Raw genomic sequence first — 24,850 nt, 5'->3', positions numbered from 1 at the left:
ACTAGGGAGTGTCCCTGGTTGCCTCTGCTTGAGTGCTCCAGCCAGCTGACCAATTTGGGTTTCTAGGTTTCGCATGGCTGCGCTGTTCTGATTCATGTACTCCTTGACAGAAGTCTCAAAGGACTGAGACTTCCCTTCACCCTTATCCCAGTTTTGTTGGTTCTGCCTGGGATACGGGGGTCGGTTCTGGTAGTTTCCTCCACTACCTCCGGCATTATTCTGATTCCTCCAGCCTCGGTTATTGTTCCCTTGATAGTTGTCATTGCTCCTGTTGTTGTTGTCATACCCTCCTGCATAGCATACAGCAGCTAGATTGTTACAGTCCTCATATTCATGAGGACCTCCACAAGTGGGGCAACTCTAACTTGATTGAGTCAAGAGAAGATGCTCAGTTGGTTTTTTCTGTTCCATGGGCTTCCAGTTTTTTATAGTGTTCTGGAGCGAAGCCATTTGTGCTGAAAGAGCATCAGCTGAGCTTAGCTCAAGAACTCCTGCTTTCTTAGGAGCACTGTGTCGTGAGGTAGGCCATGAAATATGTTTTTTTGAAAGTTTTTCCAACAACTGGTAGGTTTCTGGATAAGTAAAATCCAAAAGATCTCCCCCTGCAGCTGCATCAACAGTTGCTTTCAATGGTGGGGTTAAGCCATGATAGAACGTGTGAATGATGCCCCAATCAGAAACTCCATGATTCGGGAAAATTCGTATCAACTCTTTAAAGCGTTCCCACGCTTCATACAGACTTTCTCCATCATACATTTGAAAGGAAGCTATATCAGCCCTCACTTGGGCTTGTTTTGCTTGGGAGAAAAATAGGGTAACAAACTGTTCCGCCAATTGCTCCCAACTGGTGATGGAGTTTGGGGGCAATGTTCTCCTCCATTCTTTGGCTTTTCCAGCTAAGGAAAATGGAAAAAGCCGCATCCGCATGTTTTCTTCCGAAATACCGTGAACTTTGAAATTATCAACTATCTCAGTGAACTTGTCCAAATGACTGTGAGGGTCTTCCATGGGCAGTCCATGGAACTGACCAGCGTTCATAATCATTTGGAACATTGCAGGTTTTATTTCAAAGTTCGGGATATTCAAGGGAGGGGGAACATACCCTCGTTCTAGACCATTTTTGAAGGGAGCAGCCATATCATTCAATGATGGCCCTCTTCCTTCATTCGGTCCTTGTTCAGGCTCATGATTATGATTTCCATTTTTATCATTGTTTACAACCTCCTCCATTGTAATGTTTCTCAACCTTTGAATTCTTCTTCTATTTCTGAAGGTTCTCTTGGGTTCTGGATCAAAAAGTACTATTTCTAGTCCAAGTTCTGTAGGTTCTGTGCTCATACAAATGGAGGAGGTCTATCAAAACAAAAAGACTGCAATTTAAACAACAAAAATGTTTCCTTAAAAACGCCATTTCTTGCCAAATGATCCCCGGCAACGACGCCAATTGCTTGGTCGAACCGAAAGCTGCTCGGGAATATCTTTTCAGAGAGCAAGAGTGCAGAGTAATAGTCAGGATTGCCAACAGAAGTAATCTACTCTGACTAAGAGCAACCCTCTTCAACTATACGCAAGCGTACGTGTCAAGCAATATAGGGTATTGTAGCCCCAGATTTATCGTCCTCAGGGAGCAGTTGTGAAGTAAGAAGCGCTAAAGGAAACTTAATTTGTAAAATGGAGCAATAAAAGAAAGTATTATTCTCAGCTAAGCTTCACAAAGAGCAATCTCTGGGCAGCTAGTTAAACAATGTTAACCATTCTGAACCAGATGAGAGCAGTGAATGACTTAGCACGGTCATCGAATAAAAAGGCATCAATTCAAGTAACTTCAAGAGCAGTCAACGAAATGAAAGTAAGAGCATCAGCTGCTAAAACACAGTTCAGTTATCGTGAGGGAAAGGTTGTGATAGAAATTTGAGTTAAGATTAATTTCAGAAAAAGTCAAGTAGGTGTTACGGGTTCCATGTTTTCATCCCTTTGGTTAACCCTGCTTGGTAGCATAGTTTACAAGTGGATTTTGCTCCTTCCCTTGTTTTGCTATAGGTAAGCAGAGGGTAAGGCCTTACTCTCCACATTACTCCATAGTACTTGGAGTTATATGCAAGGAAACCATGCTGCCTTCTCAAAAGAGCATGGATTCACATGGCAGTGCTCCCCATTCCAGGTGTTTCTCCCTCCTTTCTTCAGGATAAACTACCCCAAGATCTTGATAATGCTCCACATGCCTTTGTCAGTGTTTCATCAACCGAGTGGTCCCGGGATGAGGTTGTCAGCCCAAAGGGTTTCACAAAATCAATAAATTAAACCAAAGAGCAACTCAAAATTCCTTTATAAAATATGTGTTCCTTACAAAGTTATCCTAAGACAAAAGGGATTACTTCTATGGAACCCTCACCTACTTAGAGGGAGTTAGCTCCTAGTGAGCATTTTTACAAAAAAGAAAAAAAACAAAGAAGAATAACGAGTCCTAGGATGGGCGCTGATTTTTCTTTCATGAGGATTGCTTGTTCCTTTTATAGGGTTCTTCATTTGATCTCCATTGTTCCTTTCATCAAGGGTTGTGCTTTGTTTAAATCCTCTCCAATGGTAGCTTTGCTTTTTGCCAGCTTGGCCTTAAATGGAGATGATCCCCCTTGCTTTTGGCTCCCTTTGTGAGTAGGAGTATCGGATTCAGGGAGGCACCTCCACTCCTTCTGCTGCAGCTGACGTGGCTGCTTTTTATTGCTCAGCTCCTTTGCTTTCGTACTGTAGCAGAGGTAGCACCTCCACCTTCTCTGTTGTGGCTGACGTGGCGGCTTCCCATTGCTTCCTTTGACTGTTGTTGTACTACAGCAGGTTTTTCTTTTCTTTTCTGCGCAACACTCCTTCTTCTCTCTTCATTTTGTGGTTCCTTCTGATGGGCCTTAGGTGTCCTGAACAAAGCAAACTAACCCAATAGTCATATGTGAAAAGGATAATGTTAAAATTGCTCCAGGTCTACCTTAATTCCCACTTTCGGTATTGCTCTGCTCCACTATTCAAAACAGTTTCTCTATATGGAGAGAAGAAGGTTGAAGGGAGTGATTTATAACCAAACATGGGTTTTGTGGAACAATTTACACTTAATGAGCCTCAACTTTTGAGGACCATCAAACGTCCATAACTTTTTCAATTCTTAACCAAATCGGATGTGTAACATATCAAATTAAACTTTAGGATGTCTAATTTCAAGTCCTAGAATATGAGAATTTTATAGGTTATGACTCATTTCCAGTTTTTGAGTTTTATGGGTTGTCTCCAAATTTTAGAATTTTTTGAGCAGTGATCCCAGTTTCTTGTCTGGTTTGAAGCAGTTGGCTTGTGACAAACGTATCTCGAGTTATACAAATCCAATTGAGGCTTGTAATATGTCATTAGTAATCTTGAGATGTCTAGTTTATCATAGTAAAAAATAAGAATTAATAGTGAACCGAGATAATATCAGTTCTGAAAATGGTAAGGACTAACTATTCAGTGTCTAGTTTGACAATTGAATCTTTTTCTTTTGATTGTTCTTCAATGAAAGACTCTTGGACTATATTGTGATATTAAGTGATGTTCTAAGGATAGGAGTCCCTAAGGGAGTTATATAATCTCTTCCATCATGATTTAAATCGTTTCTAACATTTTGGAAGACATAAATCCATTTCTAGTGAGTTGTGGTGCCTTGATAAATGTTATGTAGGGTGATTAGTATAACTAACCCTACATAACATAGTGTCTTAAAGTGATTAATCATTGCTTATGGCTTTGTAAAGCCTAAAGTCTTGTGGATGTGAAGTAAATGATTGAATGTATGAATTATTTAGAATGTGAGATGTTTAAGAAAAAGCATAAATGTTTTAAGTATGAAGTAAGCAAAGTATATTGCAATGCATAAGGAAGAAAAAAAAGTTAGTTCACATATTTACATAAGTGTAACTATGACATTTATATTATAGTTTTCACTTTATTAATTAATAATATTGTGCTTAATACCATATGTAATGTTAATACACCGGGTCGACAGGTGGTGTTACAATCTCCATTTGAACTCATATATTATTTTAATAAGCTATGGATTTCTGATGCATTTTAACAACTCAAGAACTCAACATTATATATTGTAGAACAAAATTAAAAGAAGTACACGAAGAACTTTACTTTGTTTAGGAACTAGTAATGAGCTAGTTTCCTACATTGAAGGGGTAAAAGGGTTAAATTTCACTGGCCAATTGCACTAATAAGAAAAACAAGATATAAATTGTAGCAGGTACACAAACCAAGTACCAATTAAACAAGAAACATAAAAGCCCCAAAATTACATGCACATCAGAAATCCTAACCTCCCAAGAACACTAGATAGAGACTTAATTTTACAGAAAAACCAAAGCAATAGAAAAGAATAACACTACCCAGTAAAACCTAGCAGAGATTGTTGAAAAACAAAGCTACAATAGTCTCGCAATGATGCACCTTAGCACCACCTCCTTTAGTCGTCCAAGATCTACCATGACATCAAAGGAAATGGTTCATACATAGTAACAGAGGAACACACAAGGGAAACTAGAAGAAAATCACTCAAGAACACGGTTGGTGCACACCGAAAATTGGTTTTCAATAAAACTCTAGCAGAGCTAAAGAACGCTTTTGAATATAAAGAGAGAAAAAATTGTAAAATGTATTGTGTAAAAACAGTCATGTGAGAAAGGCTTTAACACTAGTATCATAGTTTAGAAACTTAACAAAAAATGCACCATTTTTTACTCAAGTAAAACGACAGTGTTTAAACAACCAGAAAAGCAAACTCATTTAAACAGACCAAACGATAGTGTGTTTTGGTTAATACAAGAATAAAAAATTGCACCTTATTATCCAAAACATGAGAAAAACTTTAGTGTGCTGTGAGCACCGAACTCAGTGCTTTCTTTTGCTAGAAAGGGAAAAAAAAATTCCTTTTCACCCTTTTTTTTAATATTTCCCTTTAAATATATTAAAAATGAACTGATTTTTCTGGAAAAAGAAAACAAAATTTATTATTTTATTAGGTCATGTCATATAAATTGATTTTAATGATTCATTTCAAAATAAACAAATGTTCATAGTTTTGGTGTGATAAATAAACCGCACTTTATATATATATATATATATATATACTTATATAAATTGCAAGTAGTAATGTGGAGGCATGTCTTAAATTCGAATCTTATATGTAATTAGTGTAGAATTAATTTTAATTACAACCTACTATAACCCTAGTTATTAGCTAGTGGATACTCGAAATAATAGTTAGTAAAATATTACATGAAATAGTGACGTTAGGAGATGAATCTGGAACAAAATTGTCTTCAATGGGCTACGGCCCAAGTAACCTTGAGGAAGACCCAAATCAGCCAAAATTTCCTACACTTGATCTTTGAATAATCCTTATCCTTGGACTAATCCTAGAAATCAGCAGGCGTGTCTTTTAGTGGACAAGAAGCAAACTAGTATCTCTCCCTAGCTCCCATTCCTATACGCATTCTTAAGAGCAACAACACTAATCCCTTCTCTCCATCCAGAACTAAACCCAACTACTCACCTTTCCCCACAAACCGTGCGTACCTAGGAAGAAAAGAAAACACTTAAACTGCACATTCCCTTCCTATCTTCCCACCTCAGCCGTGTGAGCATGATAAAGGGGAGAAAATAAATCGGATCCTGGTCAATGGTTAAAGACACAATCAATTCACCTTAGTTTCTTTCTATTCATGCGCATGACAAGGGAACAACCCAAGAAACTGACTGTTCTTCTTTGATTCAGAATCGCACTTCACTTCTCTCATCCCCCCTTCTCAGCCGCAAGCCTCACGGAAGAACTCAAAGGAGAACCATGCTTGCATCCCATTTTCCATCATCTTCTCCAAACCGTGAACCCATGGGAAGAGAGCAAAAACACCTAAGCACATTCCCCTATTCCTTCCTTGCTTCGGTCGAGCGGCAGCAATTAAGGAGCTGCAACAGAAGCTCATTCTTCACTTTATTCATTGTTGGCCGAAGACCAACCTTCAAGGAGGTGAGGTAATTCACTTGTTTTCCTGTTTTGTACAACTTGGATCGGTCCTGACTGGGTTTTTTTCCCTCTGCATGCAACCATCTCGGTCTTGATTTGGATCTGTTTACCATTGCATGCAATTGGATTTTTACTTCTTGGAACATTGGAGGGTGAAGGGCCACTCCTTGTTCGCGGGTGGACTCGGTGTGCAGTCAAAGAGGTACCCACGAAAACCACTTTCCCTTATCCCCTTTCTATTCGGACTGCATGTGTACGCTAGGAAGATAAATTTCTGTTTTGTCATTCCCCTCTCTGTTTCGGTTCAGCCGTAAAGCCTTGGGCTTGGTGCTGCGAGCATAAAGAAATCCGACTTGGGAGTTTGGAAAATAACTCCTTGTTATGCGTTGGGACGATGCATTTGGACTGTAGTGATGATCTAGCCTTGCATGTGTAAATCCAGATGGGCAGCATGTGTCAAAGACTTTATTAGCGCACTACTAGGATTTGTGGAGAAAGTTATGTAAATAAAAAAAAAATTAAACACCTTGTTGATGGTCCTACTAACCGAATTTGCATGGGTAGGAGACCTTGGATTTTACCCTGTAAACAAATTGGTAAAATTAACATGAAAACAGAAAATTAATTCTATTATAAGAAGCATGAAAACCGTTTAAACCCAAGTGTTGAGAGGCATAGAAACCATTTGTGAATTATAGGAGAAATTATATGAAATTTTGATTTGGTGTAATGGAATGCTAGGTGCGCAAAACCCCTAGAGAACGTGGACTATTCTGGTGCTGTTTGATTAATATTTGGGCACACAAGGTAAGTGTTTGATGGTGAGACCTATTGTGACTATTAGTTAGCGTATGGAATTTTGAATTGTTGCTCACATGTGCCTTTGGATTTGTTTTCTGTTAAATATTATTTGTGATCTGTCCCTGGACTTCACATGTTGGAAATTCTGTCTTGGAAATGATAACTGATTGGATTATGAACTGTTGGAAATTCTGTCTTGGAAAAGATAACTTGATCTGGATTATGAACTGTTAGAAATTCTGCCTTGGAATTACATATGCTTCGAATTTATGTTGCCATATTCTGTAAACTATGACTCTCTGATTCTGATATTTAGTCATGCTCATGAACATCATAAAATTTCATTTGATCACGTGTGTGCAAAGCAAAACATATCATAGCATACAGCATATTTATGCATTCAAGTTTGGAAACCGAAGTATTTGATAAAAGTAAGCATATGTTTGAGCACGCATCATGTAGGCATCCCTCAGGTACTAGGGAGAAGGAACCGTGGCTCAGTTCGCATAGGTCGCAGTTGGAATTCCCCTCTGATGGGCCAAATGGAATATCCACTGTGTTAGTTAGTAGTACGAGCACTACAGTGCTATGAACGTACATTATTCTGGCGTTATATACGCACTCTGATTAGTATTCTGGCATTATATACGCACTCTGATTAGTACTCTGGCGTTATACACGCATTCTGATTTTGTTTTAGCATCTGTTCTGAATTTAAATGTTGATGCGACTGTTTTAGAATTTTGTACCTAGACTGGTATTGTGGCAATACTGGTTTTACTATCACACGACTGGGATTTTTCGCACCCCTTTTGGGGCTCAATTTTTATAAATTGCAGGGAGCCGTAGAAGCATATGATGATTTGGTTATTTTGGATAATTGCTGTTGACTGCTGCTGTTTGGAAATTTCTGTTGTTGTCTGCTATGTCTTTTGGATGTTGGCTGACGATTGTATATTGATGTAATATTTTGGGAATATGGACTACTGTTGGAAGAGTGATTTAAATTGTTGTTTATAAGATTTTTATGGTCAGCTTGTAATTTTTGAGATTCTAGTTAGATTTTGCAAAAACAATTCATGAACATTTTCAATGTTGATTTGTAAACTGATTTAGCGAGCACCTTGCGAGTTCTGTTTCTGGGGCTACAGATCTCCGATTGAGACATAATTTATATGCACGTAAAGCCCCAGATGTCTAGTTTCAGATTATATAAACTGCATGCCAAAATTCTGAAAGCTCGATTTATTATGATTTTTGCAAGACAGACAGGTTTTTCAGGAAAATTATTATTTCAGCAAGCAATGTATTTTGCCAAGTTTCACACTGTTTTATTTCGTACAACCAGACTTTTATACAAAAACTTATTTTGTGACGTAACAATACAGTTTTAGAAATTAATTCAATGACGTACGACTCTAATCCGCTTAGCAGACATCTCCCTTGGATGCTTACAGGGGAGGGTGTCACACTATATATATATGAGAAAAATACTTCTCAAGCTGCTTGAGATATATTTATCTCTGGTTACCCTAAAACTACGTCGTTTTGTTTATTTATTTCTTTATGTTAATTGATTCACCTTTGAATGGTTATGATTTCCATTTTCTCTCTCTTTCTTTATCACCATTTTGTACAGTTATGATTTAGTAGTCGAAGATAAAGTTATCTCAACCAGCTTGAGAAACGATAAGCCCTATATATATATATATATATATGGGTTCACATTTTGGGGCTGAAATCTGCAGTAAGCCCAATACGACATCGTTTTGGGGCTGAAATCATGATATTTTTGTAATTTTAATTTATTTCAGGGTTATAATAGTCTTTGTATTTATAATTTTTTAAGATTTCAATACCAAAACGACTTCGTTTTGAGAATAAATGCAGATAACTTATCTGCATTAACTGCAGAAATATTTTTCCCTATATATATATATATATAAAATTATTTCTTCAGTCGCTTGACGTCCAACAATGACAGGTGTATGATTAAAATTTCCTATATTTAATATTTTCATCTTTTGTATAGTTATGATTCCATACATTTAATGTTTTCACCTTTTGTGTGGTTATGATTCTCACATATAATGTTATCACCTATATATATGGTAGGGGTGTTCGCGGTTTGGATTAGATCGGTTTTGAAGCAAAAATTATCTAATCTAATCCCTTCGGTTTGATCATATAATCATCCATTTGGTTTGGATTTTTTTTTTAAATCCAATCTAATCCAATACAATTTTATTCTATTTGGATTGGATTAGTTTTTGATTTTTCGAAAAGTCTAAAATTTTAACCATAGAAATCACTAGCTATATCAAAATAAAGCAATTCAAAGTTACAAACCACTGAAAAATTCATGTCTCAAAATAAAACAAGTCTTAAAACTAATGAAGAGTTAAAATAGATTAATAGACAATAAAAACAAAAACAAGATAGGTTGAAAAAGGTACAAAGGGCACTGTATATATATCAGTCTATCTCACTGCCAGAGGAATCCACGCTGGCAGTAACAAACCATGTGCCTAAAATCGAAAAAAATAAAGAGCACCACTAATTGGTTATAACTAAAAACAGAGAAAAATAAAAAGGTAAATCAAGCGGCCAATGAGACGTCTGTATGAGGAAAGATCATAAATGAGATCACCAGAATTAGCAGAAAGTTTAAGACCAGCATCCATGGGAGTTGTTCTCGGTTTGCATCCCAAATTTCCAGAGTCTTTTAAAATTTCCAGAGCATAGTGTCTTTGACAGATAGAAATACCCAACTTACTGCGAGCCACTTCAAGGCCAAGAAAATATTTTAAAGCACCAAGATTTTTTAATTTAAATTTGTTGTGTAACACTTGTGTAAGTTGTTGTACCTCTTCAGAATTATTTGAAGCAATGACTATGTCATCCACATAAAGAAAAATAGCAATGAAAATAGTGGAAGAATAACGGACAAAAAGAGAAGAATCAGATTGTGATTGCAGAAAACCAAGACCAGAGAGGGTGGAAGAAAACTTGTCAAACCATTGACGTGAGGCTTGACGAAGACCATAGAGTGATTTGTGAAGACGACAAACAGCATTAGGAGGAAGGTGAGGGATTTTAGAGAAATAACCTGGAGGGAGGTGCATGTAAACCTCCTCAAGCAAGTCACCATGCAAGAAAGCATTGTTGATATCTAACTGAGTGAGGGACCAGTTATGAACGGCTGCCAAAGCAAAGAGAACACGCGCAGTAGTTATTCTAGCAACAAGGGAAAAGGTTTCTAGGAAATCAATTCCTTCTTGTTGATTGAAACCCTTAGCAACTAAATGATCTTTATAACGCTCAAGAGTGCCATCTGAATTGTATTTTACTTTATAGACCCATCTACAACCCACAATGTAAGAACCCGCACCGTTAATTAAGGAAGTTAATTAATTGATTAAGAGAAATTAGGACATAATTCCATAATTGACCCTAATAATTATTATGAGGCTTTAATAATTATAGTAAGTGAGTAATAATGCTGAAAGTCGCTTTTCTGACGAAAAGTGCAGATACCGGTTCTGCTACTCGGTATAAATGCGTACCGATGAAGTATCCCAGAAAATTATAATAAGTGCATGAATATTCCTAGAATATTATATAGGACTAGTAAAACAAGTTTTAGGTCAAAATAATGAGAACTGGTGCCAGAACTGATACTGTCTATGGAAAAGCGCGTACCGGAAAGGTGCTGCGAAAAATAAACTAAAAATATGATAAATCCTAGAAAAATGAGTAGGTTCAGAATCCTAAGTTTGGAATTTAAATTCTAAGCGTAGCTATTAGTGCTATTACTGTGTGATTAAACTTAAGTGCTCTATATATAGCCACTTGCACAATAACCTAGGTCAGATTTTGATGTGCCTACGTAGAGGTTTTTGATACATTTGGCTACCACCCTCTCCTTCACCTTCCCTTAGCCTTCTTCTCCATAGAAAACCTTCAAGAAAGTACCTTTACTCTTGATTTCTTCATAAAGGCTTCATATTTTAGTGTGCTAAAGCCTTGAGAGATTGAAAGGTGCTCCATTTCTGAGTGTAGCTTCTGAATTTGAGAGGTTGTGGGGGCTGAGTTGGTGGTTCTCTTGGAGGAAGCCACCTACTTGTCTTTGGAGGCTTCAAGGAGCCATTTTGATGGTGAAAGGTCCTAGCTTGTAGTGCATTTCGTATTTGGGAAGTGGCAGAACTTTGGTGCTGTGTTAAGGACCCTTATGGTGTCTCATTTTTGGATTTTTGGAGCTTAAAGGTATATCACCTCTTTGTCTTTTGATGATTTTAAGCTTGTTTAATCGGTTAAAAAGTAAAACTTTGATCAATTGAATAAAGGAATGTGTTTCTGAGTCATAAGCATGTTAATAAACATCTGTTTAAGGAGTTCTTGGACTCCAGATCGAGTTTGGATCATTGGAGGTCAATTATACCTTTAAAACTAAGTTTTCTGCATTCTGTCGAAGAAGTATTCGAATACTTTTCGGGCAGTATTCGAATACTTCCTGGAAAAATGCAGTAATCGAATACTTCGCGAGACAACAGCGACCTAGTTTAGTAAAATTGCGATATCTTGAGCTACAGAGCTCTAAATTGAGTGAGGTTTGGACCTATGTGAAGCTAACACATAGGGATACAACCCTGTAAATTTTTCAGATCCATTGGATAAGTGGATTGCTCTCAGTTTATGTTTGAAGTCTCGACCCTATTGTTGGAAATTTAGTTGTTGTAGGAACTTTGCAAAAATCATAACCGGAGTTATACAACTCCGATTGAGACATAAAATATGTCGTTGGAAAGCTTGAGATGTCTAGTTTAACATATTAAAATCTTAGAGTATTTTCTAAAGAGTTGCAAATGTATTTTTAAACTGGTAGTCGAATACTCCTTGCAGGAGTATTGGAATACTTTTCTAGGAAGAAAAGTATTCGGATATCTTTGAAGAAGTATTCGAATACTGGAAAGTATTCGAATATAGTAAGGTTTGGTATTCGAATATTGTGGTATTCGGATACTGGGGGAAAAAGTATTCGGATACTTGTTAGTATTCGAATACTTAAATGAAAGTAATCGAATACTTTCTGGAGAGCTGGAGTAGTTGAATACTACTCGTGGAGTATTCGAATACTTCCTGCAAAAACAGCATGAAATGAGTTAAAATGAGTAAGAAAGCCTTAATCACCTAGTGTAATCTTGAGTAATGATTTTTGATGATTAATTATTGCTTAAACAGATTGTGATTGTGCTGTTTGTGGGCCTTGAGCTTGTGTGGACTCTTGATTTGGATAGCTAGCTTACAAGGTAAGCTTTCGTGTCCTCGGTTTAGCCATTGTTGGTTCCACCATGTCCCATGGGGGGATGGTTATATGCATGATGTGTTTTCATACTTTGATATTGAAATGCTATTGAGCTGTTTATGTGAGTGCCTTTATAATATGCATGTGGTGTTCCAACTATACGGTAAGCCTGAGTATGTGGGGACATACAAGATGGTGAGGCTGTGGGTGAGGTGCAAGCGATGTTCCTTGTACTATACTTGTGGGTAATAGACGTATTCCTGCATTTCTCTGGCCAGTAGAATAGTTATACACACATGGCATGGATATCTGTTGCACTGCATAGTTTTGGAACTTATATTGAATTACTGCTTTTAGAACTTATATTGCACATGTAAGTGAGCTTGGGGTGGAAGATCCTTGAGGATCCCTTGTCTTACTGAGATTTGTTGTTTAGAGATCTCACCCCACGTTTGGGGACGCTTATTTCAGGTTCAGGTAACTTGGGGGCTAATGCTTCTAGCGGCAGGAGGCCGGAGCTTAGTTGATATATTTATGATGTATGCTAACATGACTGGATTTGGATGTTGTTTATGTTTTCTGTCTTTTATGACTATTGAGTTGAGACTCTTGTTGGATGTGTTGCCTTATTTGGCGAGCATAGGGTTTGTCCATGCCGCTTTGATGTTAGTACTGGATAGCTTGAGTTGTATAAACTATCAGGGTTGTCTGCTCTACGTATTGTAGTTCCGTGACTAGAGACATATTGATGTTAATTTTATATTGAGGTATTTCAGTTAGTTGTCTTTTGCAATTTACATACAGGCAATGTTTTGAAATGAATTAAGTAATTCAACTTGGTAAGGATAAGGACGTCATAATTGAAAAGAAAAAAAGATATTCCGCAATTTTAATTAAGCATGGCTTAATACGATGACATGTTAAAAAACCGGGTATACACGGGGTGTTACACACAACCTGTTTGCCAGGAGGAAGAGAAACAACAGACCATGTATAGTTGTGTTCAAGAGTAGATGTTCATTGTCCATGGCTGCCTGCCATTCTGGTAGTTGGGAAGCTTGTGAATAAGTAGTGGGCTCAAAATGAGATGAAATGGAATTGACAAAAGTAGCATAGGAAGGTGAGAGTCTGTTGGATGAAATAAAATTAGATAAGGGGTGTGATGTTGAGGAAGAAGAAACATAGTCACTAAGGTGGGAAAGGTGTTGTTTGGTCCGTTGAGGTCTAGTGGAAATAGGAGTAGGTGTAGGTTCAGAAGAAGCAGGGGAAGGTAATTGAGAGAATTCAGTTGAGAAGAAGGATGAAGGACAATTAATAGTAAAAGGGAAAATGTGCTCAAAAAAGACTACATCACGTGATATAAAGGTTATGTTGGATTGTAAATCTAGTAGCTTATAACCTTTATAACCTATAGGATAACCAAGAAACACAGCTGGCAATGCACGTGGAGAAAATTTGTGGCGAGATTTTGGAAGTGTAGAACTGTAACATAAACACCCAAAAACTCGAAGGTGAGAAAAGGAAGGGGGCTTATGGCAGAGTAATTCAAAAGGGATTTTAGAATGAAGCAAAGGAGAAGGAGTCATATTAATCAAATAAACAGCGGTAAGGACACAATCTTGCCAATATTGGAGAGCAATTTTGGACTGAAAATGGAGAGCACGGGCTACATTTAGAAGGTGTTGATGCTTCCGCTCAACCACAGAGTTCTGCTGAGGACGTTCGACACAAGAATGGAACAATTGAATGCCCTTAGAGACAAAAAAAGAGGAGAGATTAAATTTTGGAGCATTGTCACAACGAAAGGCTTTAATAGGAACCTTATACTGAGTATGAACAAGTGAATAGAATGCTGGAAAAACCTCAAAAAAATCAGATCTATTGCGCAAGAAATAGGTTCAGGTGAACCTTGTTGAATCATCAACTAAGGTTAGAAAATAGCGAGAACCCTCAACATAAGGGGTATGAAAGGGCCCCCATATGTCACAGTGGACAAGGTCAAAAGGAGAGGCAGAAAGTTTGGGACCCAAAATGAATAGAAGACGCTTCTGTTTAGCTAAAGGGCAGACAGAGCAATGATGCTCAGTGTGTAAATTTTTTGAAAAACCCAAATTATTTTTCATAGAATTGAAAACAGAAATTGATAGATGTCCGAGCCTAGAATGCCATAAAGTGGCATCTGTAACAGCAAATGAATTACAGAGGGGATTGGGGACGATGGTATGGGGAAAAATATTGGTACTATCTAAGAGATAGAGATTACCATGACGTCTAGCAATCCCAATCATCCGTGATGAAACTCGGTCCTGGAGAAAACAAAATGAAGAAGAGAAATTAGCAATCACTGGTGAATCACGAGTCAGAGCACCAATGGATAAGAGGTTGAAGAAAAAGGAAGGAACATAGAGAACGTTAAGGAGAGTAAGAGAATCAGAAAGTGTAACCGAACCAACAGATGAGACAATATCAGAAGATCCATTTGGAAAAGAAACAATAGAATCAGAGGGAGAGGAAGAAGTAAAGAGATCAAGTTTAACACACACATGGTGCGTAGCACCAGTGTCTAGTATCCAGCAAGAAGGAGGGAAGGAAAGTAGGTGCTTACCACCGAAGCTGGCTACTGAAGCAGAGGTCTCGACGGCGGAAGGAGCTGGAGATGGAGGAGACAGTGCAGAACCCTGGTGGATGAGCGATAGCAACTGATTGTACTGGGTAGGTGTAAAGGTCAGGGGAGGGTCAGAAGATGAAAATTGGGAATTAGGGATTTGGTGAGAGTGGATGTGCGAAGGAGAATGAAGACCAGGGGAATTAGGGACTGAAGAGCCCACATGCACATAATGGGTCTGGGCTGGGTTATAAGAGAAATTGGGTCTTGGGACTCTGGGTTTATAGCCTGGAGGATACCCGTGTAACTTGAAACACTTCTCACGGGTATGTCCAGAGAGATGGCAATGTTAGTATATGGATGTCCTAGAGACAATCTTTTGATTAGATTAGGACATTTGTGTACCTTTTATATTGTCGCAAATAAATCATAAGCACTCTTTATCCTGCTTCATATTTTGTCTCAATATCATTGTTTATATATGAGTAACTGGATAAACCCCTTGGAATAGAATAGGTATCTCTTGAGTATCTCTGATGAGATCAGGATCATGAGGATTTAAGGATACCGGATGTTTATTCATAATTTTATGTTCCTAGTCTAGAGACACTGAAAATGGGGATCAGTAATCTCGGGTAAGACTAGCACGGCTTATCTACTTGTATTCAGATACAAGGTAAAGACCTCATGAGCTACAGATAGGGAGATGTCTTAGCTAAAGTCGTGAGTGGACCTATAAGGATATAGCTCGCACTGAACAGACCCACAAAGAGGCTCTATGAGGAAATCTCACAAATAATATCATTAGAGCAGCCTCTTATTATTTGGGTATGTCTTTCCTTAGACCAGAAGTTTTTCACCTAGACTATGTTCTAGATGTATATTTTGATTGTATACCTCGTCTGCCTAAAACATGGAGATTCATAGGTATACCTTTGGGCATGTCCTGAAAGAACACAAGCCTAGGGTGATAAGCTGAAGGAATTCGTCAAATCTCTATGAGGGATTAGGATATCTATAATCCGGAGAAATTGGGATGACATTTACGGGACTCGGGAATCTATGCATAGTAAAAGAGATAATGAGATGATCTACTTTTAGAGTCAGTAAATTGAAGATTCCTTATTTCGAATTAAAGCTTACCCTAAACCGCAAGGGTTGATACATCTCCTCACCCTAGGTTTAATGGGAAGGTAACCGAGACGAAAGGAAATACATAAGGTAACCAAATACATTTAATAGGATCATCATCTCATTAACCTAACTAGCTCTGGGGCAACAAAGCATTGCTAGTGCTCTGTGTTGTCATTAAATGGTTTGTGGTCTTATTGAGCCCAAGCCCATTTATGTCAGTGGATAAGTTGGGCCTAATGGGTCACACACTAACACCTTATTGTCTTGACATTATAGCATTAAAGGTTTTGGGCCTAATAATGGTTGTTAGCCCAAGAAGAAGTTTGGATGCCCACCTTAGAGGGAAAAGGGCGCATAGATTGTTGTAATGGGCTTGGATGGTCCAAGACATTATTAATTAATTTAATTAGTTAAATTAATTATCTAATGTTTAAATTTAAAATTTAAATTATGAATTTTAATTTTGAATTTAAATATTTGAAAATTTAAATTAGAATGTTCAAATTTGAATTGGCTATGAAAGAAAGTTTCATAACAAAAGGAAAGGATAAGATCTTGATAGTATCTTGTCGAGATCAAATCCCAAGTATCAAGAGGAGATCTTTGGACATCATCAAAGATGATTGGGGCGCTGATTTGGCGGCTTAATGATGGTCATTTAATCAACAAATCAAGCTACATTCAGATTTGGTTAGTTGTGGAAATATTTGATTTAGTTGATTCAATTTGAATTGCAACTAATCAATATTTTTGGAATTATTTTGGGCTAATTGAGGCGCACAATATGGCTGATCATATAATGGTTATTAGGTCAGAATATTGACTAGGTGGAGACTTACTTTTAAGAGGATAGGATAGGAGTTTGTTGACTAGATTTGATTTGCAATAACTCCACTCTTTCCTCCACAAAAGGGGCGCTCCATGATCAGATTTTTGGTGAAAAATCTGATTCAAATTTATTTCTCTTTCATCTCCTTAAGTGTTTCCTTTTTTGTGATATTCTCCTTTGATTTTGGAAAATAAAAGGCCATTCTCTTCTACAATTTGTGTGACACTTTTTGTGAGTTTTATTGCTGAAAATTCTCTCATCTAAACATATTGAAACCGAGCCTCCTACCTCTTCACAAGGGACGCCTAGCTTGCTCCTTTGTTGTGTTCGAGTTGGTGGATTTTCAAGAAGAGTTCTTGCGTCTTGACAAAGGGTGGTTTGGATCAACATTAGAGGGTTTGAACCTTCAAGCCTAACACTGATCACCTTCGAGTTTTGAGTTACGAACAAGGTATCTTTCTGTCCTAGAGTATGTATCTTGATTGGTATGTCTGTTTCCTCTTTGAAAATTTTTGTTTTCATCCTCACATGCCTACGACCTTCAAGTCCCTTTCTAAAAGGCAATAGGTACAATATGGTCTAGATCGGCGTTGGGTGGCAGCCACCGCAGAGGCTGCCGGAGAAGCCGAAGCAGAGGTGGTAATCGAGCCTAAAAGAGGGGATTCCGGAATGGCAGCAACAGGCAAGGAAAATGACAGTTGTCTCTGGCGTTCTTCCTGAAGAATCAATGAGAAAACCTTGGCAAGAGGTGGGAGGGGATCAATCAAGAGGATCTGGGCACGCGAAGAAGAAAAAGAGTCATTGAAGCCAATAAGGAATTGAATGACATGGTCCTGCTCACGATGATCAGTCATATGACGAAGGGCACCACAGGAGCAAAGGGGAAGAGGACCATAGTCATGCAATTCATCCCAAAGGGATTTCAATTTTGTATAATAACTATTGACAACCAATGATCCCTGACAGAGAGAAGAAATTTGTTGTTTCAGTTGAAAAATTCTAGGACCATTGGCTTGGTAGAAACGAGTTTTCAAGTCAGACCAGATTTCATATGCATTTGAAAAAGAAAGAACACTATCAGCAATTTCCTTGGATACAAAGTTTAAAATCCAGGAAATCACCATAGAATTACATCTGTTCCAAGAAGAAAATGAGAGGTCAATGGGGGAGGGACGAATGAGCGAACCATAAACAAAAATCATCTTATTTTTAGCTGTTAAAGCAATATTCATAGCACGGTTCCAGGAATTGAAATTGGAACCGGAAAGGGAGTGAGCCACCAAAACTAATCCTAGATGATCACTACTGTGTAAGAAATAAGGACTTGAGGAATCGTCCATGGAATTGGGCTTTCCTGAAGTAGCAGAAGAGGCGTCAGTGGGTGGGGGACGGTTGTTGCCACGTGCCATGGGAAAAGGCAAGGGCTACAAGGTGTATAAAACTACTGATACCATATTAGTTGCAGAGAATGATATCACATATTGTATCTGAATATTCACATTGTATTCTCATTGAAAGAAAAAGGTACAAAGGGGACTGTATATATATCAGTCTATCTCCCTGCCAGAGGAATCTACGCTGGCAGTAACAAACCATGTGCCTAAAACCGAAAAAAATAAAGAGCACCACTAATTGGTTATAACTAAAAGCAGAGAAAAATATAAAGGTAAATCAAATATTCTAATAGCTACCAATAAGATCCAAGATTTCAAGTCTACAAAACAACAAGATTCCAAGTCATCATCTTTCAAAAATAATAAATACATAATACATTGGATCGGTTTGGATTGGGTCGATTTTCACCAACCAAACTGAAAATCGATCCAATCCAATTAAAATATGCGGGGGGTTTTCAGTTTTTAGTTTTTCGATTTTCAGTAATCAAATTTTTAGTTCGATCACCGCGGTTTGAATCGGTTTGGATCGGTTGACGAACACCCCTAATATATGGTAAATAATTGACTACTTATATATATATATATATATATATATATATATATATATATATATATATATATATGGGGCAGGATATACTTACCACTAAAAAAGTTTACCACATTTACAACCAACCTAATCACCGTTGATTACCATCAATCTAACGGTTATAATTTATTGAAAATAATAATTAATAAATGTGATCCAATAATTTCCAATAAGTTATAACCGTTAGATTGACGGAAATCAATGGTGATTAGATTAGTTGTAAAGGTTGTAAAAAATTTTGGTGGTAAATATATCATTCCCATATATATATATATATATATATAGGGTTTACATTTCTGTAGCTGTTGTACGTGCATCAATCAAATACTTGTTGATCAGACCAAACACAGTATGGACAGGCCAATGTGTACTGGGCCTAATCACACACGGTTGAAGTGATAAGGTTGCTCTGCTTCTTGGGCTGAAGGTTGTTGAAGATGATGTGAAGCCTCTAGTCCTTTGTTTGCGCGATGGTTGAAACTGGAGGTGGGTACCTGCAATGACACTCCAATGCTTAAGTCAGTATCAAATGCAGGTGCATGTGTATTCTTAATGAATTAGATGATCATACCTGGCATATATCTTCTGTTTATATAGTGGTTCTGATGTCTCCTTCAGAAGGCGGTATGGCCTTTGATTGGCCATTCATGAGTTGCAGGTTTGGCTATAGCATTATATCTTAATTCCAGGCTATTTTGATAGAGTATCGGCAAGCTGGTGCTATCCTCTGTTTATTAATACAAAGGCGCAGTGAGTTTGTATTAGCTCTTGAGATAGCTTTCTTGCCTCTGAAGTTATGCTAAAGGGCGGTTTCATGCGCGATGGGGGCCATCGCGCCTAACTCTGGGCCTTCGTGAGATTGGGCTTCGTTTGTATATTTTTGGGCCTCTAGCGGGCCTACTATATTTTATCCAGATCAGTTGCCCCCTAGCTCGCGGTTTTGATATGTAGCAAAGCTGTGAGGTATATACATGTTTTTGTGCGCGATAGACCTTCTGGGCGCGATCGTTTGTTGCCGCAATAACCATGTTTGACGAATCATCATGACTTAGCCACTTAAATGTTACTTAACTGTCAACAACATTAAATGCTACTGTAATTACGTGGGTGTTTAATGGCAAGCATGGGCTGTTTTGAAGTGTAAATGTTTTACCTTCCTCTCACGTTTCCCCTTTAATTCGTTTTACTTAACACATTTTTAACCTTTTAGGTATCCGTTTGGAAAAAAGGTTTTCATATCTGCACTGAGTTATTTGGTTTGGAGGGAAAACACTTACTCTGACTGCGAGAGATCATTCTTTCCTCTACCTTCGTTTGCTTCCTTTGCTCTTCCGGTGTTGACACGTCCTGTTCGTTGTTGGTTCAACTGAAGTATAAATCTCAGGTATGCCTTTTGTCCAGTTTTTTTGCTCGTTTTTTACTACTTCATCTGTTTTCATTTGTTGCTTTGGGCCTGGGATATGTCTGATAATTGCAAATTTGTGCATTTTATTATATTATTCGAACGATCTGGTTCTTCCAGTCCCCCGCCTAGGTCGTTGCCTAGGTCGAGGTCTTTTGGGACCAGGGAAGCATGGCTTGCTGACAAGTGTGCTGCTCCCTAGAAAAAAGTATTTGTAAATGACAACTGTACGCCTTCTGTTCGACAGTTTGAATTTGGTTCATCTTCGCGAAAACCTAATCGCGATAGCTCAAAAGCTCTTTCTCAACAAAGGTCATATCTTTTTCCCAAAGTTTCTTTTAAAATGACTAGTCCCATTTTGATTTCGAGTGACTCTGCTTCGAGTTCTGATTGTAGTCATAGGTTTGTTAATACCATAAACCCAGAGTCTTCCCCTTCAACCTCTGCGCGCGATACTTCATCTCCTATCGCGCTAGGTCATCCTGGTCAAAGAAGTACAAGTCCTTTGCCCTTAAACGTGATATACTCAGCGGGGTATCCTTTTAAGAAAAGGAATTTTGACAATTATAAATCTGTATTTGTTGTCTCTTCTTCTTCTGACTCATCTTCCTCTACTGATTCTTCTTCTTCTGAATCAGAATTCGTTTCATCTAAAATCAAGGAAATCATGGCAAGGCGCGGTGCAGGTGACAAGAAAAAACAAAAGCTAAATCCTGATACAAAGGAAAAAGCTCTACAAATTAATCCTGAGGCAAAGAAGAAAGCGTTACAAATTGGTCCTAATGAATCCTCGGTCAAGTGTAAGCATAATCTTTGGGATGAAAAGTGCCTGAGCTGGGTAGCGGATATTGTTCTGGATACTGCCTCAATATATTTCTCTCCAGAAGAATTGGCACAATTGAAGGTTGCCATCCACATCACCCCTGACAGAGCTTTTGATGACCAGTGGGAGATAGATGTCGTCCCACTAAATGAACGTGTTTGTTCAGCGCGCGCTGAGGGATCTTTTAGGCATTACATAATGATGTATGCCCACTTTTTTCTATCACTAGGAGTTCGTCTTTCGTTCTCCTCATTTGTTTGTAGGTTGCTGGCACATATAAACGTGGCGCCTTCACAATTGATGTCCAACGCCTGGGGTTTTATACGAGTGTGCGAGATGATGTGTCAGGCGTACAATTTGTTTCCGTCTCCAGAGTCTTTTTTGTTTCTTTTTAACATTATGGGGCCACATTCCAGCTGGGTTTCTTTCAGAGGAAAGGATAAGTGGAAGTTCTGTTCTTCCCATCAAAGGAAGGTACACAAGTGGTCTACTGACTACTTTAAGATTTTACTCACCGCAAACTACCAACCATTTTTCTTGAACAGAGAAGACAAATCTCCTGTTTTTCCATTATACTGGACCCAAAAACCATTAGAGGGTCGAAAATTGAGCTACAACTTTGATGACTTGAGTGATCTGGAACAACACACGGTGACTACTTTATGTAACATCGCGCGTGAAGCATCAGATGATTCGGGTTACTTAAGTACCTTCACGATTTTGAACGAATATACTGATGAAGATATTCGAGCCTTTTTGGGTAATTCGACTTTTATTAGTTGTAGTGTTAGCTTATTTATTTTATCACTTTGTTGTATATTTCTAACGCGGACTCTTTGACTTGTTGTAGATAATTCAATGGCGGCTTCTTTGAGTAGGCTACAGAAGATAGTGGCCATGCGAGGTGCTGCAGATGCCCGCCCCTCTGTTCCTAATGTGCCCTCCATGTCTGCTACTGCCACTGGTGCTGAATCTAGCAAAGGTGTTGTTGCACGATTGAAGACGCCAGGTCCTCCTTCTGCCGCGACCCCTGAAACTAAAGAGGTGGAAAACTCCCCGAGGGGACAGAAGAGAAAATTTGGCGAGTCTGATGTGGGGTTCCCAGAATTAATCTATGTTGGGGAAGATTGGGATTTTGATAAGGACATGTACGCCAAGGGTAGAGAGATAGGTCCCCGTATTGAAGAGATTCCAATGGAGAAATGGTTGATAACTGCTGGGAAGTTAAGTGTGGCTAACCAGTTTATCATGTCTGTGCCTGGTAAGTGATTTCCATATGTATTTGTATGTTTTTAAAACATGGTGTCCATCATTCTGATGTAACATTTTCTATGTAGCAGGGTCTGTTGGCTACTTAAAGGAACGTATCGTGGACCTGAAGGGTGAGCTTTTCCTTCAGTGTACAGATTTTGAAGAGAAGCTGAAGAAGGTGGAAGATGAGATGGCGAAGGTAAAGCGGGAATTGAAAGAATTGTAAACCACTGATAAAAAGTTAAAGAAAGAGAAGACTGATCTGACCAAGTGTGTCCTAGAATTGTAAGGAAATGCGGATTCGTGAGAGGAAGAGAAGGCGCAGTTGAACAGTAAAGTCAAGAAATTCCAAGATTTATTTGAAAAAGAAGCTGAAGGGACCTATACTAAAATCATAAAGCAAGTCCGTCTCTTCAATCCTATGGCCAAGTTGGACAATGTCCACTACCTCTACTATGTTAAGAATGGTCAATTAATGACCTTGAATGAAAAAGACCAAGAGGTGCCGGTGGATCTTGTGAGCACGATGGATACTGATACAATCACGCCATCCATTCCAGAACCATCTCCACAAGATCCACTATCCAGACAATTTGAATTTTATTTAGGATTTGGTTTGTAAGGGAGTTGTCCCATATATTTTTCAAACAATGGCTAACATGGTAGTTTGACAATCTAATTGCTGATGTTGTGTAAGCCGCGATGGCTTCATAGTATGTTTGAAATACATGAGTTGTCTTGTTCCTTCATAAGGATGCTTTATGACTACATACTATGTATGTATTGTTTCATAGAATGATTGTGCATCTTTTCTTTTAAGATATACCTTCCCTAAATGAATATCTAATTTAAAAAAAATTCTTTCAGCGTACCTTACCGTCATAAGACTTTTTGGCACAATCTGAAGAGGTTGCTTTGAAAGTTGATAACCTTTGAGGGTTATTACCCTCCACGTCATTCTTCTCTTCTTTGTTGTGAGTCTTCTTCCTGTCATAATTGGAGGAAGTTTAATTATCTTCCTTTCATAATTGGAGGAAGTTTTATTATCTTCCTTTCATAATTGGAGGAAGTTTCATTAGCTTCCTTTCATATTTGGAGGAAGTTACATTATCTCCCTTTCATGATTGGAGGAAGTTACATTATCTCCCTTTCTTATTTGGAGGAAGTTTCATTATTTCCCTTTCTTGGTTGGAGGAAGTTTTATTAGCTTCTTTTCATGGTTGGAGGAAGTTTTATTATCTCCCTTTCATTGTTGGAGGAAGTTTTATTATCTCCCTTTATCTTAATCATGCATCGCGCATTGGAGGAAGTTTTAACCAGTTAAGACTTTACCTTCCTTTCATTCTTGGAGGAAGTTTTAGCCTTAACTTCCTTTCATTCTTGGAGAAAGTTTTAACCAGTTAATGCTTTACCTTCCTTTCATCTTCATCGTGCTTCGCGCATTAGAGGAAGTTTTAACCAGTTAAGGTTTTACCTTCCTTTCATTGTTGGAGGAAGTTTTATTATCTTCCTTTATCTTCATCGTGCATCGTGCATCGTGCATTAGAGGAAGTTTTAACCAGTTAAGGTCTTACCTTCCTTTCATTGTTGGAGGAAGTTTTATTATCTTCCTTTATCTTCTTCGCGCATCGCGCATTAGAGAAAGTTTTAACCAGTTAAGGTTTTACCTTCCTTTCATTGTTGGTCATCGCGCTGTAGCTTGGAGGAAGTTTTAACCAGTTAAGGTTTTACCTTCCTCCTTGTACTACGAAGGAAGTGTGTGCTATGCGCGGTGAATATGATAATCATGTATTTAATGAACATGCGCGATGGATACAATAGTCATGTATAAATCAGCAATCTTTATTTAATGAACAAGAAATACAGATATTAATCCGAAGAAAAGACTTAATTATAAAAGATTTTAAGTTTGTCTGCCTTCCATGTTCGTGGAATGGTAAGTTCAGATAACGTCTCAATGACGTATGCACCTTTCTCAGACTTACTCTGGATACGATATGGCCCTTCCCAAATTGCAGCCAGTTTACCTTGTCGTGCGTTCTTATTTCTAATATCTGCTCTTCGTAGGACTAATTCTCCTATGTTGAAACTGCGTTTAATAACTTTTGAGTTATAGCGTGCTGCTATCCTTGTTTCAAAGTTGACTTCTTGACGTGAACAATTTTGCGCATTTCATCAATTGCATGTAAATTATGCAGTAATGCCTGCGAATTGCCTTCTTCATTTGTGTACATCCTTCTCCAGGATGGTTCTCCAATTTCAACTGGGATCATTGCTTCACTCCCATAAACCATGCGAAATGGAGTTTCCCTAGTAGTAGAATGTGGGGTGGTTCGGTAGCCCCATAATACGTAATCCAATTATTCCGGCCATTCTCCTTTAGCTGCTTCTAATCTTCTTTCCAGTCCTCGTTTTGAAGACTCTATTTGCGGCTTCTTCCAAATCGTTCGTTTGTAGATGTTCAACAGATGTATATTTGTGTTTGATGTGCAGATCCTAAAGTATTTGATTGAATTTTTTGTCCACAAATTGTGTACCATTATCAGTTATAATGGTATTAGGAACACCGAATCTGCATATGATTTTTCGATAGAAGAATCGTCGAATTTTGTTGCCTGATATTGTGGCCAAAGCCTCTGCCTCAATCCATTTGATGAAATAATCAATCGCG

At 38.1% G+C, this 24,850-nt stretch overlaps 1 protein-coding gene across 4 annotated transcripts; it reads left to right on the top strand.

Moving 5' to 3' along the window:
• Positions 1-5,489: 5,489 nt before the first annotated feature.
• Positions 5,490-7,890, top strand: LOC133310666 (uncharacterized). Of its 4 annotated transcripts, XM_061511624.1 has the most exons (5): positions 5,490-5,704; positions 5,798-6,049; positions 6,198-6,248; positions 6,788-6,853; positions 7,687-7,890. In XM_061511624.1, exons 1-5 carry the CDS (start codon positions 5,702-5,704, stop codon positions 7,735-7,737), a joined length of 423 nt encoding a protein of 140 aa, XP_061367608.1. In that variant the 5' UTR covers positions 5,490-5,701; the 3' UTR covers positions 7,738-7,890. The 4 variants fall into 4 exon arrangements, 2 of the variants coding, with proteins under 2 accessions (XP_061367608.1, XP_061367609.1); XR_009751486.1 differs by having other exon boundaries at positions 5,490-6,049; positions 6,205-6,248; XM_061511625.1 differs by having other exon boundaries at positions 5,798-6,054; positions 6,788-7,890.
• Positions 7,891-24,850: the final 16,960 nt, after the last annotated feature.

The sequence above is a fragment of the Gastrolobium bilobum genome, unplaced genomic scaffold (genome assembly GCF_033153095.1).
Source record: "Gastrolobium bilobum isolate Gb01-03AN ecotype WA unplaced genomic scaffold, APGP_CSIRO_Gbil_v1 utg107765, whole genome shotgun sequence".
NCBI classification, from domain to species: domain Eukaryota; kingdom Viridiplantae; phylum Streptophyta; class Magnoliopsida; order Fabales; family Fabaceae; genus Gastrolobium; species Gastrolobium bilobum.
This window is presented reverse-complemented; position numbering and strand designations above follow the sequence as displayed.